At 45.9% G+C, this 19,550-nt stretch overlaps 1 protein-coding gene across 1 annotated transcript; it reads right to left on the bottom strand.

Moving 5' to 3' along the window:
* Positions 1 to 3,904: 3,904 nt before the first annotated feature.
* On the bottom strand, positions 3,905 to 14,766 carry LOC100627608 (protein SSX1). Its single transcript, XM_021080554.2, has 8 exons — positions 14,715 to 14,766; positions 12,066 to 12,201; positions 11,505 to 11,619; positions 11,061 to 11,141; positions 8,510 to 8,559; positions 6,262 to 6,400; positions 5,035 to 5,139; positions 3,905 to 4,449 (listed from the first exon to the last, which is right to left on the bottom strand). Exons 2-7 carry the CDS (start codon positions 12,132 to 12,134, stop codon positions 5,039 to 5,041), a joined length of 555 nt encoding a protein of 184 aa, XP_020936213.1. The 5' UTR covers positions 12,135 to 12,201; positions 14,715 to 14,766; the 3' UTR covers positions 3,905 to 4,449; positions 5,035 to 5,038.
* Between the last annotated feature and the right edge of the window lie 4,784 nt (positions 14,767 to 19,550).

The following is a 19,550-nucleotide window of genomic DNA, read 5'->3' as shown; positions in this document are numbered from 1 at the left end:
ACCACCCCTCACGGCAAAGCCGGATTCTTAATCCACTGAGGGAGGCCAGGGATTGAACTCGCAACTTCATGGTTCCTGGTCACATTCATTTCTGCTGCACCACAACGGGAATTTTTGCAGTCAGAGTCTTAATTCTAAATCAACTATACTTTAATTTTTTTAAAAGGTGATTTTGGACCCTCATCAGAAGAGCACATGTCTCCACCTTGGACCCTAGGCTTGATGAGGGGAGGAGGCTGATTGGGGGTGTACTTGGGACCACATAAGGCTGACTTCTGGGGTCAGACCAGACCATAGTTTTCCTGCATCTCAAAGTTTGGATCTGTCACATGGAGAAGGAGGAGGAAGAGGAGGAAGAGGAGAAGGGAAGGAAGGGAGGCAGGGAGGAAGGAAGGAACTCTATCTACCCAAGGAACCTAAGGAAAAATGCTCCGTGTCATGACTCCAGAGGGTTTTCAAGCCACCCTTCCCTGCACCTGTCTCTTGTGCTGGGGAATCCAGCCAGTGGATACCATCTTACTTGGGAGAAAGAAAAATCAAATCCTTCTGTATTTCTTTTGCAGGTTCTCTTCTTTATTTGCATGGAGAATAAACTATGCAATGTCTATTAGCAGAACATTAAATCTGGGTAATGGAGAGCAATATCGGAGTAAAATAGAATTTGTTTCCTCTGTGGCACGGGTAGAGTGACCTCACTGACCTGGGCAGCACCCACCTCTCCATGCAGTGCCAGGCAGGGTGTGCTTACAGTTCTGGGGGACCTCTGCCCCTGGACAGCTGATGCCCTCATACCCTCCTTCCTGGCACCCTCTCCTGCCAATGGCTGTGCCAGCGCACACTTGACCCTGGGTCTCCCTTGCCTGTCAGCCCCTCTTCCACCCCCCTTGTGTATCTCTGTCCTCCCCTGCCCCCACTACCACCAGACCCTGCCTCTCCCTCCCTGCACGCTCCATCTCTGGGATGCCTTGTCTTGGAAAAATGACTCCATATCCTCAACTCTGAGATTTGGGGCAGAACTAAAAGCTCATTCAGGTCTCTCTCCACCCCTCATATACATACCTATCGTCCTCAGCATCTCTGAAGTCACAGTGAGTTCCAAACCCAGCCCTTCTTACACATGCCAGCTGTAGGAACTCTGATAAGAAGCTTGACATCTGCCCGTGTCTCCATCTCTCGGGCATAACATCTCTATCGACATATAACACCTATAATATCATAAGGATGATAGTGTCTGTGCTCAGAGGTTGGTTGTCAAGATAAATGGGAGATGGAGTCCCCATCCTGTTGTAGTACAGCAGTAATGAACCCGACTAGTATCCACGAAGACATGGGTTCAATCCCTGGCCTCGCTCAGTGGGTTAAGGATCCGGCATTGCCGTGAGCTGTGGTATAGGTTGCAGAGGCGGCTCGGATCTGGCATTGCTGTGGCTCTGGTGTAGGCTGCCAGCTGCAGCTCGATTTGCCCCTTAGCCTGGGAACTTCCATATGCCTCAGGTGCGGCCCCAGAAAGACAGAAAAAAAAAAAAAAAAAAGATAAATGGGAGAATCCTTACCAGGGGCTTAGAATCAGACCAGGCACTTTGCAAACATAAGATGGATATTAATGCACTTTATATGATTGTTATGGAAGGTGGGCTGAAAGGGGGAGACCCCAGTGGACCTGACCTCCCTCATTCCTGCAGACTTGGTTCCTGGCCTGGGGTCCAGACCCCTGGGCCTGGGACCTGTCCCACACAAATGTATGACCTTGAGTGACAAGACATTATTCTCAGAGGAGTAGGTGGGGACCCAGGCAAACTGGGATGTCCTTGCTATGCGGCCTCCAGGAGCTTGCTCTGTGGGGAAGGGCATCCCCATGAAGAAGGCTGTGCCTTGGGGAACATGTTGATCAGAGTTTATGTGGGCGTCCACATCTGTCCATACACCCAGCCATGTCTTCTTCCTCACCTGTCTGTCCTGGCCCATGACAACTCCCAGCTCTAGAGCTCCACAGAGTGGTGCTTCTCTGAGGCTCTTCTCCATCTCTCAGAGCAAGGTCCTCTTGGGCAGGGTCCCCTATCCCTGAGGGCTTTGGGAGACTGAGGCCCAGGGCTGCTGTGTGGACAATGATCTTGCAGTCCTGCACCTGTCAGAGAGTGTTCAGGGGATGGGGTAGACCCACTTTTGGCCCAGAAACCGTGGCTCCAGCCTGGAGTCACTGGGACCAGTTAGAGTCCAAGGAGAGACTTGAATCTCCTTCTCCAAGAGCCAATCATTTGCTGGTTTACGGTTCCTCCCACCTTGGATCCCAATCTTTTGAGATGAGGGGATGGGTCCAGAGGTGGGATGCAGGCAGAGCTAGGGGAGATGGAGGCCCCTGCAGGAGAGTGGAGACCATCCAAGGTTGGACGAGAGCCAGGCGGCCAAGGTAATGGGCAGTGGATGGTCAAAACAGTGCAACACTGCCTCCATCTGGGGCTGCTGTTTGATGTCCCATGCAAGTCACCTTGGATCTCTGTTGGTAGCCTTAAGGTCTCCCGACACACACAGGGGTTTGTTATGAAGTAGACTCCTCTCTTCCCTTTCCCAGAGCTCAGGGGTCCCTCTGGCAGGGGATTGTCCCATTCACAACACTTCCTCCCCACCCCAGCTCCCAGCCCTTGGTTGTAAGATGGGCAATTTCACGCCTTTGTCCAGTGGGCTTTTCTATCTGTTGCTCCCCCGCATCATGACTAAATGGACTCTTCCATTTCTGTCTACCACGGGGCCCCACAGTGGACCTCTCCTTCCTTATTCCTCCACATTCCCATTCCCCAGTTGATGGCTTTATTTGCGAGGCGTGGGGGGTGCTGTGCCTGTGGCATGTGTATATAAGTTCCCAGGCCAGGGACTGAACCCAGGCTGCAGCAGCAACCCTAGCTGCTGCAGTGACAACGCCGGATCCTTAACCCACCGTGCACGAGAGAACTATTCCCTGGTTGACAGTTCCATCTGTCTTTGCCCACGTACTCCTAAATAGACTGTCCTGGCCCCTGACCCTGAAGATCTTACAAAGAGCAAAGGCCAAGGTGTCCAACCACTGGCAGAATCCTGCCCCAGGTCTGGGGTGTAGAGCATCCATCAAAATAAAAACTAGAGGAGTTCCTGCCGTGGCGCAGCAGAAACAAATCCGACTAGGAACCATGAGGTTGAGGGTTCGATTCCTAACTTCACTCAGTGGGTTAAGGATCTGGCGTTACTGTGGCTGCAGTGTAGGGAGTTGTGGTGTAGGTCGCAGACATGGCTTGGATCCTGTGTTGCTGTGGCTGTGGTGTAGGCCGGCAGCTGTAGCTCCGATTGGACCCCTAGCCTAGGAACCTCCATTTGCCATGGGTGCAACCCTAAGAAGCAAAATAAATAAATAAATAAATATAAAAAGAAAATGAAAAGAAAAAAAAATTAAAGGGGAGTCCCCATTGTGGCTCAGCGATAATGAACCCTACTAGTATCCATGAGGATGTGGGTTCAATCCCTGGCCTCACTCAGTGGGTTAAGGATCCCAAATCGCTGTGAGCTGTGGTGTAGGTCACAGATGGGGCTCGGATCTTGCATGGCTGTGGCTGTGGCATAGGCTGGCAGCTGCAGCTCTGATTCGACCCCTAGCCTGGGAACTTCCATATGCCACAGGTGTGGCCCTAAACGAACAAACAAATAAGTAAATAAAAAAAATAAATAAAAACTAGAAACATCCCCCGCTTGACTGTCACTTCCACGTGGGCAGGGACAGTTGTTTATCTTGTTCCCTGATGACCCAGAACAGCGCTCAGTTCATTGTTGGGAGAATGAACCCTTGGACACAGCGATTCCCCTTCTAAGGATCTGAGCTAAATAAACACTCACACATGGGCACGGGGTTGTGGGCACAAGCACAGCAGGAGCAAACAACTAGGAAAAACTTGTAAATGTTTATTCATTGTCAGTATCTGACGCAGGGTAAATTGATAATGGAGCTTTGTAGCATGGGGCACCTGCTGAAGAGGAAAGAGGGTGAGAGAGACTTGTCCAGGACATGCTGCTTGTCCCGGAAAAGCAGGTGAGAGATGCTCATAGTGCTATCTTGTGTGTGTGTAAGTGCAGAGAAAAACATTTGGGATCAAACATCTAGAACTGCCCTTGGTAGTCACATCTGGAGAGGGAGATCAGTGCCGTTCTGTGCAAGGTATACCTGACAATACTTGTTTTTTAAGGTAGATGCATGGATACACAGACAGAAATACATCTTGGGCATATATCTTGCTCATTAACACAACTCTAAAATCTAACAGCACATTTGGCGCATAGTAAAACAAATCATGTTTAACTTTTCACTGTTGTGAACTCTTTCTTTCACTCGCTATACACCTGATGGCCAGGAGTTCACAGCCATGCCCATGTTCATGAAAGGCCACCAGGTTCTGCTTCTTATCATGGGCACTTGTCACATCTCTGAGGCTGAGGCAAGGAAAGAGAAAGAAAATAAGTTGCCGGTGCGCTCCCGTTGACTGATAGATCGCTATTCAGCTCCACATTCTGACCTGCATGACCCTGTGCACTCTGGTGATTCTGCCCTGCCTCAAGGTCTATGTGCACCTCCCACTGCTCATGTGAAGTTCCTGGGCCAGGGATCGAACCCATGCCACAGCAGTGACCCGAGCCGCTGCAGTGACCATGCTAGATCCTTAACTCACTGAGCCACCAGGGAACTCCTCTCGCTGCTCCTTAAGACCACCCTTCAGGCTGCAGCAACTCCCTCACCTGTCCTGTGCATTTCTAGGCTAAAGCAAGGTATGGCCTACACATCAGGGGCCCACCTGGGGTTTAGGAGCCCACAACATCCCGGGTAGGGAGCATCTCTGGATATACAGAGCAGGGAGTAGAAAAAGCACGAGAAACCTCATCGTTTAGCCTCAGAGCTGCCTCTCCAGGGATTTGGAGAAAGGGGTGATTTAGGGAACAAGTGACAAGGTGGGATGTAAGTACCATTAACAGAATGGTGCATTTTGCAGGGATGTGGGGATCGACTGAAGGGTCACTTACAGAGTTAGTCATCTTCCTCGGGATCGCTGATCTCTTCATAGATCACTGGGTACTTTCTTTCCCGCAGTCTGTGGGTCCAGACATTAATCTTGCTTCTCCCGGATCCTGAGGTGGAGACACGTTGGTAAATGGGGGTTGGGTGGGTTGGGGAGTGTTGGGCCCTGTTATGTCAGATAAGGAGATGCCTCCTCCCTTCCAAAAGGCCATGGGCCTTCTGTAGAGTCTGTTTTCCCCACCTTCTCGCTCAGAGAGGTTGAGATGTCAGATACTAAATATACACCAAATGCCAGTTAGAGTTGTAGCTTCTGGCTCCTTCTATTGTCAGGTTATTTATTTATTTAATTAATTCATCTTTTTAGGGCTGCACCTGCAGCATAGGGAGGTTCCCAGGCCAGGGGTCCAATCGGAGCTGTAGCCACCGGCCTACGTCCCAGCCACAGCAACACCAGATCTGAGCCGTGTCTGTGACCTACACCACAGTTCACAGCAACACCGGATCCTTAACCCACTAAGTGAGGCCAGGGATCGAACCTGCATCCTCATGGATGCTGGTCTGATTCGCTTCTGCTGAGCCATGATGGGAACTGCTATTTTATTTATTTTTATTTCTTCTTCTTCTTCTTTTGGTCATGCCCATGGCATGCAGAAGTTCCCAGGCCAGGGATGAACCTGTGCCACAGCAGTGACAAGGCCAGATCCTTAACCCGATGAGCCACCAGGGAACTTCCACTGTCGGGTTTAGACTCCCAACCTCTTTACTTACCAGAACATTCATTCAGACCTTCTTTCATTCAGCGGAGATTTGTTAAGGGCATTCTGTGTGTCAGGCATTGAGCTGAGGGTGGGGGTAAAACTTTAAGACATGCTCCCAGGGTATCACAGACGGAATAATCACCTGAGCACCTTTCATGTTGTCAGGCCTTCTAGATTCATCCGAACACCTTGTGAACAAACTGTGAACTCAGATTCTTCACTTCCCTTTTACAGACCAGGAATCTGGAGCCCAGAGAATTTGGAAGACTCGTCCCCATTTACACGGCTTTCATATCAAGGACAGCTCAAGTCTGTAACTCTGGAAGCCAGTACTAATGTCTCAGCTGGAGCTGGGCCAGTTCCTCTGTCCAGTCTGGCCCCCAGGCCTGTGCAGGATCCATCGCCTGCGCCCGGCACACACTTGAACACGGCCAGGGAAGCCAGAGCCGCTGTTCCCAAAGAGCATCCTCTTACCTGATGTTTCCTTACTCTGCTGAGCAGAGGCACTCGCTTTTCCCAGGAGGCATGGCTCGCTCGGAGCCTTCTCTGAGCCAGATGTTGTTGGTCCTAACTCCAAAAGATTTTTTTCCTTTTCGGGCGTCTTGGGCATCACCTTTTTTAATGCGGAGGTCACACAAAAATGGTATCAATGGCATTTCTAGCGTTCTGTAGAGCTTACAAAGTATCTTCACAACACAGTACCTTAATTAACATGCGCCACAAGACAGGGAGATCATGATATTACCTGTACCTAAATTAACGAGGAACCGGGGAAGTTAGGAGGAAAAGGAATGGCCTAAAGGAAGGGTGTTTCCAGAACTAGAACGCTTGTCTTCACGCTCTTTCCAGACTGACACTCTCGCCAACGGCAGAAGTCTCCATGTGAGCAGGAGTATGGTACACAGAAGATTTGGGGAAGTAGACCATTCTAAGAATCCACGAGGTCTGTGAAAGCCAGGAGGGGCTTCTATAAAATATAATGGATCGAATATAAGCTAGTAGAAGGCTGCCAGGACGGTCAATGTAAAAATGTACAGAGGAGACACAGCGCTGCTGGGCAAATGGTATGGGGAAGATGAGTATTAGGGAAGGGAGAGGAATGGCATGGTTCGTGGAAATTAATGTCGATGGCAAAGAAAGTGGTGCCAGATGTCACACGCTCTCCTACCCCGGCATGAACATTTCGTGTGGAAGTAGGTGACACCCTGTACCAATTCTACTTCTGTCAGGGTGTGTCACTGGCCAACCATCTTAAGCTAGCCTTCATTCGGTGCCTTCGTTTCTGCAACAGTGAACAATAACTGTAAAACTGGCTCCCTTGTTTATGGATCAGTGAACAATAACTTTATTTTTTGGGTTTTTTTTAGGGCTGCACCTGCAGCCTATGGGGGGTCCCAGGCTAGGGGTTGACTCGGAGCTGTAGCCGCTGGCCTACGCTGGAGCCACAGCAACTCCAGAGCCGAGCCACGTCTGTGATCTACACCACAGCTCATGGCAATGCAGGATCCTTAACCCACTGAGCAAGGCCAGGGATCGAACCTGCATCACATGGATGCTAATCAGATTGGTTTCCGCTAAGCCACAACGGGAACTCCGAACAATAACTTTAAAACCAGCTTCACGTCCTACTGTACAGCACAGGGAACTATATCCAATCTCTTGGGATGGAACATGATGGGAGACAATATAAGAAAGGGAATGTGTGTGTGTGTGTGTGTGTGTGTGTGTGTGTGTGTATGTACATATGACTGGGTCACTCTGCTGTACAGCAGAAATTGGCACAGCATTGTAAATCAACCATAACCAATAAAAATTTAAAAACCCAGCTTGGCAAAAGAACTTTCTGAGCTTATAAAGGCTGTTCAAATGTAGTAGTAATAAAAACGAATACTTCCTTTCATGATCCTTCTTTAAATTCTCTCCTCAACTGTGTCCACACTGGCACCCAACCCCCATATCCCTTTACCCTCTAAACTAGAGTTTACTCTGCATCTGTGGAATAACTTATTCAATAAACCTCTGAGGGTCCCCCTGGGCTGGGACTGAGGCTTTAGAGATGCCTCGGGTGCAGACAAGACCCCGAAGGAGCTCACAGTACGGAGGGGCCGACAGTCCAAGTGATTTCCAAGCAACAGGAAAGGGGCCCTTTCACTGAGCAGAGGGGAGCTGGTACTTCCTGCTGTGAGAGTGGGTGTCTAAACGGAAGCCAAAGTGTCAGCAGCATCTGTGGAGTGTGACCCTAGGGAAAAGCCTGAGCTTCATAAGCATATGAAAAAGTTCATGAATTTGGAAATGGTTTGAGACTTTGGATTAGACAACTAGCACTGCCACGGTGGTCTCAAGCAAATTATTTAACATCTCTGTACCACAATATCCGCATCTTTACTATTATTTAATAATAATAATAATAATATCCTCGTTATTATTGGGGGATAATAATAGTAGCAACATCACAGGGGTTATCCCAAGGACTAAATAAATTAATCCAGGTGAATTGCTTAAAATAATATCTGGCATCACTCTGAAAACAAAAGAAGTATCAGCCATCGCACTTGTTAATTATTATTAAGCTGTTGATACTACATTAGGCATCGTGATAAAGAGATCAGGAAAGGGAGGCAGTCGGGGCCAGGCAATTTTCAATACTTTCCCACTTTTACCCGTATTCACATCCTTGGAGAGATAAAGGGTCTCTGGTCCTTTGGATCTAGGAAGTACTCACCTCCAGGTATTTTCTCCCTCTTAAGTTGGAAGCCTCCTTAGGAGGTTCATCTAAAAGGAGGAGATTTTTCTTTGTTAGTAAATATTCCCAAACTGCAGAGACACTCGTATAGCATCAGAGAATTCTGCAGCAGAGGGTTACGAGTCCACTCATTGTCAAGGAGTTATTTTGAGACCGGCCCCTGAATTATAATGGGTTATGCATTTATTTGCAGCATCAATTCATAATTTTCCTTCTGATGGTTTATGAAACACGACCTAAATCCCATCACTGCCTTGTCCTATTCCATTACATATTTCTTACCTTTTTCTCCAAAGGGTTAGCTTGATTGGCTGGGAATCTGAAGTATAAAGATGGGGGCATCTTCAACTTAAAAATCACTGTCTAGGGAGTTCCCGTCATGGCTCAGTGGTTAACTAACCCGACTAGGCTCGCATGAGGATGTGGGTTCAATCCCTGCCTCATTCAGTAGGTTAAGGATCCTGTATGGTGTGAGCTGTGGTGTAGGTGACAGGTGAGGCTCGGATCCTGCATTGCTGTGGCTATGGTATACGCCGGCGGCTACAGCTCCAATGTGACCCCTAGCCTGGGAACTTCCACATGCCACCAGTGTGGCCCTGAAAAAAAAAAGCAAAAAAATAAAAATAAAAATCAATGTCTACTTAAAATGGTGAATTTTATAGTATGTCAATTACACTTCAATAAAGCTGTTAGGTGTATGATGAAGCATGCATGATTTAGTCCAGCAATTCTGGAATATTTCCAGTATAAAGACACCCCTTTAATGTCAAAAACTTTGTAGATACTCATGCACTAGATTTTAAGCCCTCGTGCAGTAATTTTGGTAGCTTGCGGAATCTGGCCTGTTTAGCTGGGGAGTCATAGGTCTATTGAAGACAGTGAACATTCTGACCCTATCTTCTTACGACTGTGTTGCCAGAGCAAAAGAGCAAGTGAACACATCCCATCACCTTTTAAAGTGAGTACATACTATGCTCAAACGCACAAATATTTCTAGAATTTTGTCATTTTTTAAAACTCTACATTACCTCTGTTCACTGACAAGTAGAGAAGGTCAGTGTATGGAGGAGTGCTCTCTCAAATTCTCTCCCAAGCTCAACACACAGGATCAGGTTTGACTAGGAGTGTGATGACTATTTGGTTTCGGTAAAACACAGGGGAATATGAGTTCCCGCTGTGGCACAGAGGGCTAAGGATCTGGCATTGCCGCAGCTGTAGCTTGGATTCAGTCCCTGGCGTGGGAACTTCCATATGCTGCGGGTGAGGCCAATACACACACACACACACACACACACAGAAATAGCCATATGTCATTACATAACACATGAACCACTTTCTCTTTTAAGGTATTTATACAATACCTACGCACTATTATGAAATCTAGTCCAGAAGTTTTGGGTGGATCAACACTTTAACTTGTTCTTAATCATCCTGTGATTCATTAATGATGTTTAGCAAGAACAATAACTCTTTTTTTTTTTTTGGCTTTTTTAGGACCGCATCCTTGGCATGTGGAGGTTCCCAGGCTAAGGGTCGAATCGGAGCTACAGCTGCCGGCCTACGCCACAGCCACAGCCACGCAAGAGCCGAGCCGTATCTGTGACCTACACCACAGCTCATGGCAATGCCGGATCTTTAACCCACTGAGTGAGGCCAGGGATCGAACCTATAACCTCATGGTTTTTAGTAGGATTCATTTCTGCTGCGCCGCAATGGGAACTCCAAGAACAATAACTCAAAAAAAGGGAAAGGTTTCAAACATACAGAAAATTATGGAGAATGATACTGGAAACACGAGTGCATCTACCATTGAGTCTAGTTAGATTTCAACATTACCTCACAACTACTCAGATCATTCTGATCTCTTTATTCAAAATATGACAAAACACTATGAACAAGTCACAGGTGAAGCCGTCTGTGCAGTCCTCACTGATTCCTGCCCTCCTTCCTTCTCTATTTCTTTACTTCAGAATGTGATGATATGATGGGCTTTATTTTCATTCAGGTTTTCATATATTATCCATGATAATATATCCATATATTATCATATATTAACCATGTACTTATTATCCATAATACATATAAAATTTATTTATTTTGCTTTTTAGGGACTCACTTGTGGTATATGGAAGTTCCCAGGCTGGGCAGCAGTCGAATCGTTAGCTGCACCTGCTTGTCTATACCACAGCTACAGCAATACCAGATCCCAGCCACATCTGCAACCTATGCCTCATCTTTTGGCAACACAAGATCCTTAACCCACCGAGCAAGGCCAGGGATCTGGTCTGCAACCTCATAGATACTGGTTGTGTTCTTAACCCACTAAGCCACAACGGGAACTCCAAAAATATACATTCTTGTTTTGTATGTTTTAGGATTTTATATGAATGGCCTCTGACTGTACTTAACCTTCTGCATCCAACTTTTTTCACTCAACCATGATGATTTTGAGGGAATAAACTCCTGAGAACTTTTCCCCATCTGTACCCCAACGTAGGTGGGCTTCAGGAGACCCTTTCCTGCCACTCACCCTGATCTTCAGAATCATGCCCACTGGATTCTATGGTTTGTTTCCTAGGACACATGAAGGTTGGTGGGGTGGCCTTGAGACCTAGAAAGATGCAAAATATTTACTTCTTTGACAGACAACCTGAGAGGAGGGTGGAATGGTGGGACACAGAACCAACAGTAAAGCTCATCAGCTGTGGGGTGGGTGGGTGGGAAAGCAGAATCAGGACCAGGAGGAGAGAAACACACAGGATCCAGGTATGACATTTCTGTGGCCACTCCCAGACCATAGACCTGCACAAGATATAAATGAGCAGAATGCCTAGAAGCTGCCCTGGGATTTCTTCCCACACAAAAGCCAAGTGTGGGAAACGTGCCACAGCCTAAGAGGATGCCATGGCATGGCATATACAAAGGGACGGCCATTTTGTTCCCAGCCTTGTCTGGATCCAGAACTTCCTGTTACCTAGACCAGTCATGGTGTCATAGTTTCTCTTCATATACACATAGGTGATTTTTTCTGAGTATCCCAGCTTTGCCCATTCTTCCTTAGAGAAGTATTTGGAAATATCATTGAAAGCCTAGAAAAGAAAGAAAAATAAATCCTGGCAGTGACTCAGCCAAACATCTCTGACATACAGCTGGGAATTCTTCCCTGGCTGCAGGACCTCCATGTTAGATTTGTAAATTGGAGATAATATTCCCTCCTGGTTGATGTTATGGCCAACTGAGAGAACACGGGTAACATAACCTAGGCTCTTGCCTGACATGCAGTAGGTGCTTAATGCTGGTGGCATGCTCTCCTCTCACCTTCCAGAATGGACTGAGAGTCACCCGGTACAATGCAAGGTCACAGATCTTGTATCCAGGGATGCTAAGCAAGGACAGAGGGAGGGTGGGAAGCTCTGAATCTCCCCCTAACACCTTGCTCTTTGTTCCCAGTGCCTGTGACCTTTCCCCCCTCAGAAATCTAGTCACCCTACACTGTTCCCTGGGCCACTCCTCTGCCCCCTCCAGATTGCCTCACCTTGGATTTCTTCTCCGATTTCTGGGCATCTTCCCTGGCCCTTTGCGCAAAGTAGCTGCCTCTGTTCATGGTGCTAGAAATGGTTTGATCTAGCAGTAACACACTCTGAGTCTCTCCAGTCACAAGGTCAAAGGTTCTGGGAGGGGAGAAAGTGCTTATAGAAGGCCACACTCAAGTTAGTCACTTGTAATTAAGGTTCTACTTTTCTCCATCCTTGGCTTATCTGTCCCTGAATAAAGATATGGGGGGAGGATCAGATGAGATTAGGGAGCTGGAGGTCTCTGGGAGAAGTACTGGTTAGGGATGACATGTTTTCTGTGGGCATGATCAAAGCAGCATTGGGTCTTTGAAGGAGGTTGGTTACTGTTGTTAGTAGTTTGCCTGGAGATTGGCTTATCCTGAAAGAAATATATGAAGATCCTTGTTGGTGAAGCAGTGAAGTGAATGTATAGTTTTATTGAGGGAGGGTGTTTCGAGGTATAGGGGCAAAGGTAAGTTCCAGAGATAATATGTCGTCTCTGAATGATGAATTTCAGTTTACAGGTAGAGGAATGTGGGGTTTTGCTCTGCTGGAAAGAAATGAAGATCGCTAATATGAGTGAATTTAGAGGCTATTACTAGACCCAAATCAATAAAATTAGAAATAAAGGAAAAGTTACAACCAAGACCGCAGAAATACAAAGAATCGTAAGCGATTACTGCAAAAAACTACACACCAATAAAACGGACAGCCTAGAAGAAATGGACAAATTCCTAGAAATGTACAATCTCCTGAGACTGAATCAAGAAGAAATGGAAAATATGAACAGACCAATTCCTATTAATGAAACGGAATCAGTAATTAACAACTCCCAACAAGAAAAAAAAAAACAAAACAAAACACCTCCCAACAAACAAAGTCCAGGAGGAGTTCCCGTTGTGGCTCAGTGGTTAACGAATCCGACTAGGAACCATGAGGTTGCGGGTTCAATCCCTGGCCTTGCTCAGTGGGTTAAGGATCTGACGTTGCGGTGAGCTGTGGTGTAGGTGGCAGACTCGGCTCGGATCCCGCGTTGCTGTGGCTGTGGTGTAGGCTGGCAGCTACAGCTCCGATTAGACCCCTAGCTTGGGAAACTTCATATGCTGTGGGTGCGGCCCTAGAAGAGACAAAAAGACACACACACGCGTGCGGGCACACACACACACACAAACCAAAAAAACCTTCCAAAGTCCAGGACCAGACAGCTTCACAGGTGAATTCTACCAAACATTTAGAGAAGAGTTATCATCTATCCTTCTCAAACTATTCCAAGACATTGCCAAGGAAGGAACATTTCTGAACTCATTCTATGAGGCCAGCATCATCTGATACCAAAACTAGACAAAGATATCACAAAGAAAGAAAATTATAGGCCAATTGTTGCTGCGGTGGCTGTGGCTTAGGTTGGCAACTGTAGCTCCAATTCAACCCCTAGCCTGGAAACCTCCATATGCTGCAGGTTTGGCCCTAAAAAGCAAAAAACAAAAACAAAAACAAAAAAAAACACCAACCAACCAACCAAAAACAGATGAATGGATAAATAAGCTGTGGTGTGTGTGTGTGTGTGTGCGTATGGTATACACATACATGTGGTATACATATATGGTGGTATATATATCTTGTGGTAGGTACACACACACACACACACACACACACACACACACTGGAATATTATTCGGCCGTAAAAAATAATGACATTTTGTTATTTGCAACAACATAGATGGACCTGGAGTGTATTATACTTATGTCACACAGAGGAAAACAAATGCTGTATAACATTTCTTATAACAAATGCTGTATAACTTTCTCTTATGTGGAATCTAACAACTATAACAAACTAGTGAATATAACAAAAAATAAACAGACTCACATATATAGAGAACGAACTAGTGGTTACCAGTGGGGAGAGGGAAGGGAGGAGGGGAAAACAGGGGTAGGGCATTAAGAGGTACAAACCACTATGTATAAAATAAATAAGCAATAAAGATATATTGTACAGCACACGGAAATATAGTTATTATTTTGTAATAACTTTAAAGGGAGTAAATCTATAAAAATACTGAATATTGTATACCCAGAATTAATATAATGCTGTAAATCAACTATACCTCAATTTTTAAAAAGGCTATTATTAGGTTACTTGAAAATTATTAGAGTGAAGAGAGCTGGGATCTCTGAGACGATAGGACCACCCATCACTCAGTTTGAGAATGTAGGATGTTTCAATGTAGCAACTATCGCTCCCCGAACTGATGGCATAGGGAGGGGAGGGTCTGAAGCCAAGAATATTGCTTATTCATCCCTAAGGAAGCAATACGAGTCCCTTAGAGGTTATTATCTTTAGCTGAGGAAATATAGGGGTATCTGCCTGATTTGGGGGTTTACAGGGCTGAGGGCAGTTTTGCTTCCCTCATGAAGAGCAATTAGGGAGTCTCACAGACTGAAGATAGTTTTAAGTCTGCCTGACTGGGATTGCCCTCAACGGTTTTAAGTCATTTCTTAGCCCTAACGATCTGGAAGACATTTAGAGATACAGAAAATACCCAACTGCTTGAGTTATTGGCAGAAGCTCCCAGCTTTTCTACTTGCCCCCCTGCATCTGTCTACAGCTGCCCTCAGAGAGAACCTACCTCAGAGGTGAAGCCACCGCCAAGTGCCGCTCCACGGGGCGATGAAATCCCACAATGCAACTGCACAAGAAAAATCAACCAATTAGAACAGTTAATGAACTTGATCTGGCCAATCGGACATCAGGAAAGTGGGCGGGGCAAGTGAGGCAGGAGTGGGGTCTCCTGGTCTAGGTTCCAGGGACAGAAGGGCCGTTTCAAAGTAGGCGGAGACTTCAAGTTTCCCGCTCAAAGCAAGATTGCTTCCCGCCAGAATTGGCCTTTCCAGATTCCGTAGGCACGTCAGTACGCATGTTCAGATGTTGCGCGTGCTTAGATGTTCCATTTCCGTTCAGCCTGCATCTTCCTACCCTCTGCTGTGAATTTGCTGTTTAGTTTTAATAAATGGTATATTGGAGGCAGGCCGCCATCTCAAATCCTTCCCTTCAGTCTCCAGCTTCCTAGGGCCTCTTAGGACCTCTCCAATAACTGAAGAATTTTAAACTAAAAACAAAACCAAAAATCAAACAACTTTCCATGTGTGCTTTTTATGATACGTGCTTTCTCTCGGACACCCAATAACCAGAAACATGCTTTACCCCTTAATACTAATATTTACAACAATAGTATTACAAAGAATATCCATGTATTTAGGGTTTGCTCTGTCCCTGAGGGGGCTCAGAAGTCACTTTTTCTAGGAAGTTTTTCATACCCCCACGTCCAATAGGTCTCCAACACCCCCTGGGCTTTCCATCACAACCCCGATTTAAATTCCTCCTCCTTCTTAAGGCAGGGAGGACAGGGCAATGACCTATGTGCCAAGCACAAAGCCATTTTTTTCCCCAACTGCCTCTTGAGTTAATTACTGTTATCATCCCCACTGTGTAGATGCTGAGACTGAGGCACAGAGTGAACACAATCAATGGGTAGTAGAGCTGGAGTTCACCCCAAATTGGATTGAGTCTGAAGTCTGTGCTTATACTCACTCTTCTATATTGTCTCAAATATTTATTGGTTGGTAGAATGAGGAAATGAGTGAATGAACCTTAAAACTAAAAAGGACTTTTAACATAATTTATATAATCATCCATAAACATCTATCATTTTATGTGGCTGATGTAACAAATTGTCAGAAATTTTATGGCATTGGAGTTCCTGTTGTGGCTCAGTAGGAATGAATCTGACTAGGAACCGTGAGGTTGCAGGTTCCATCCCTTGCCTTGCTCAGTGGGTTAAAGGATCTGGCGTTGTGAAGAGCTGTGGAGTAGATGACAGATGCGGCTCAGATCCTGCATTGCTGTGACTGTAGCATAGGTCAGCAGCTATAGCTCCGATTCAACCCCTAGCCTGGGAACCACCATATGCTGCAGGTGTGGCCCTAAAAAGCAAATAAATAAATAAATTTATTTATTTATTTTGTGGCATAAAACAAAAAAATGTATGTAGATATGTTTTTGGATGTTCCAGTGAAATGTCCTGATCTTTTTTTCTAACAGTTATGGAAGCCAGAAGTCTGAGATTAGTTTCTCTGGGCTGAAATCAAAGTGTCAGCAACACTGTACTCCTCCTAGAGTCTCTAGGAGAGAAGCTTCTCATTGCCTCTTCCAGCTTCTGGTGGATGCTTACATCCCTTGGCTTGTGGCTGCATCATTCTAATCTCTGCCTCTGTGGTTATACTGCCTTCTTTTCTTCTGACTGTGTCAAATCTCCCTTGGCCTCCCTCTGATAAGGACACTTGTGATACATTTAGGGCCCACCCAGATAATCCAGGATAATCTACTTATAGCAAGGATCTGAAAAGTCCTTTTTGTTGAAAGGTAGCCCTCATAGGTTCCAGGAATTAGTGTGGGGCTGTAATCAGTCTGCCCTTTGGTCCTCAAAGATTCACATCCATCACACATGCAACATACATGCACTCCATTCCCAAATCCCCAAATTTCTCAAGTGATTGCCGTATCAACTCAAGTCTGAAATCTCATCTAAATATTATCAGCTCTGGGAGATCCCTGGTGGCTCAGTGGGTTAAGGGTCCAGTGTTGTCATTGCAGTGGCTCTAGTTACTGCTGTGGTGCAGGTTCGATTCCTGGTCCAGGAACTTCTGGAAACTTCCTATGTGCAGATGTGGCAAAAAAAAAAAAGTCAGTTCAAGAGTACCAAATCTCATCATCTACAATAGGTATGGTTGGAACTCTGGGTAGAGCCATCCTGGAGCAAAATTCCTCTTTGGACTTGGACAGTGGAAAACAAGTTACCTGTTCCCAAAATACAGTGGTGGGACAGGCATAGGATAGTAACTGTAGATATTCTCATTTCAAATAGGAGAAAATGGAAGAAAAGGAATGAGTCACTGGTCCTAAGCAATTCTGAAATTTATCAGAGCAAATTCCGTTGGGTTTAAAGTCCTGGGAATAATCTTTCATGGCTTGAGGCTCTTTCTTATAGGCCTATAGCTCTGCCTTCAGAGTCATTCTTCCTTTCTCTTGAAGTATGGTGTATGTTTGCAATTGAGTAGGTTTTTGTTTTGTTTTGTTTTTGGCTGTGCCTGTGGCCAGCCAAAACACTGGCTACACTTTGCAGATGTGATTAAAAATCCTTGCTATATCCTTGCATGTGGAAGTTCCCCAGGCCAAGGATTGAACCTGTGCCATAGGCCACTGCAGTGGCAACACTGGATCCTTATCTGTTGTGCCACAAGGGAATTCCTCAAGTGAGTGGTTTTATCAGCCTTTTTCATGCCTGTAGCATTTTGGAAGTCTGGCAATCTTCCTCCATTTTGCCTTTCCTCTGTTTTGTTTAGTTCAATCTAGTAATATTTCTGATCATGTAACACTCTCAAAAACTGTTTGGGTTTTCCACATATTCACAGAGATTCATGCCATTAGACAAGATGGTCCTCCACATATCCTTCCTAGATTATCCTATCTCTATTCTTGGGTATGGCTGAGATGACTGAAGAGATTCATGAGTAATAGTCTAATTTCTTCAGTACTAGCAAACACAGTCACACACTTGACCTCTTCTCCAGAGTACATTTTCCTGAGATAAATCTCCCTCTCTCTTTTTTAGTTGTCTTTTTGGGGCCACACCCATGGTATATGGAGGTTCCCAGGCTAGGGGTTGAATCAGAGCTGTAGCTGCCAACCTACCCCACAGCCACAGCAATGTGGGATCTGAGCCACATCTGCTACCTACATCACAGCTCACAGCAACGCTGGATCCTTAACCCACTGGGTGAGGCCAGGGATCAAACCCGAATCCTTACAGATACTAGTGGGGTTCGTTAACCGCTGAGCCATGATGGGAACTCCGAGAGTAAATCTCTTAAGTTAACGTCTTTTGCAATCTTTTTTTTTGTCTTTTGTCCTTTTGTTGTTGTTGTTGTTGTTGTTGTTGCTATTTCTTGGGCCGCTCCCGCGGCATATGGAGGTTCCCAGGCTAGGGGTTGAATCGGAGCTGTAGCCACCGGCCTACGCCAGAGCCACAGCAACGTGGGATCCGAGCCGAGTCTGCAACTTACACCACAGCTCACGGCAATGCTGGATCGTTAACCCACTGAGCAAGGGCAGGGACCGAACCCGCAACCTCATGGTTCCTAGTCGGATTCGTTAACCACTGCGCCACGACGGGAACTCCGTCTTTTGCAATCTTGATAGACTGAGAATTCTCCAAATTATCAAGTCCTGGATCCCTCTTGCTTAACAGTTTTTCCCTTTTTTTTTTTTTTGTCTTTTTGCCATTTCTAGGGCCGCTCCTGCGGCATATGGAGGTTCCCAGGCTAGGGGTCCAGTCGGAGCTGTAGCCACTGGCCTACACCACAGCCACAGCAATGTGGGATCTGAGCCGCATCTGCAACCTACACCACAGCTCACGGCAACACTGGATCCTTAACCCACTGAGCTTGGCCAGGGATCGAACTCACAACCTCATGGTTCCTAGTCAGATTCGTTAACCACTGAGCCATGACAGGAACTCCAGTTTTTCCCTCAATTTATCTCCTTCCTTTGACATTTTACTATATGCAGCAAGAATCAATCAGACTACACCTTCAACACTTTGCTTGGAAATCTCTTCAGCTAAATATCCAAGTTCATTGCTTACAAGCCCTGCTTTCCACACAACTATGGAACACAATTCAGCTAAATTTTTCTGCCAGTATGTAATAAGAATTGTGTTTCCTCAAGTTTCCATGAGCATGTTTCTCATTTCCTTCTGATCCTTTATCAATAGCACCTTTAATGTTCACATTTCTACCATTTTGCTTATGACAATATATGTATTCTCTAAGATGATATAGGTTTTCTCTTCCATCTCTCTCTCTTCCAAGATCTCATCAGAATCACCTTCAGTGTTTTTATTCCTACTGACAGTCTTTTCAATTCAATCTAGGATTTTTCTATCAAGTTTCTCAGCAGGAGTTCCCATCGTGGCTCAGTGGTTAACTAATCCGACTAGGAACCATGACGTTGCAGGTTCGATCCCTGGCCTTGCCCAGTGGGTTAAGGATCCGACATTGCCGTGAGCTCTGGTGTAGGTTGGCGGCTACAGCTCTGATTAGACCCTCTAGACTGGGAACCTCCATATGCTGTGGGTGTGGCCCTAGAAAAGACAAAAAGACCAAAAAAAAGTTTCTCAGCATTCTTTCAGCTTCTACCTATTATCCAATTTCAAAGTCACTTTCATCTTTTTAGATATATATATATACACATATATTTTGTCTTTTTGCTATTTCTTCGGGCCGCTCCCATGGCATATGGAGGTTCCCAGGCTAGGGGTCGAATCGGAGCTGTAGCCGCCAGCCCACGCCAGAGCCACAGCAACGCAGGATCCGAGCCGCGTCTGCAACCCACACCACAGCTCACA

The sequence above is a fragment of the Sus scrofa genome, chromosome X (genome assembly GCF_054392235.1).
Source record: "Sus scrofa isolate SSC_HxYL_T2T_F1_AM1 chromosome X, Sscrofa_HxYL_maternal_Yorkshire_Landrace_v2.0, whole genome shotgun sequence".
Classification (NCBI taxonomy): domain Eukaryota; kingdom Metazoa; phylum Chordata; class Mammalia; order Artiodactyla; family Suidae; genus Sus; species Sus scrofa.
The sequence above is the reverse complement of the archived record's forward strand: the minus strand, read 5'-3'. Positions and strand labels throughout refer to the sequence as shown.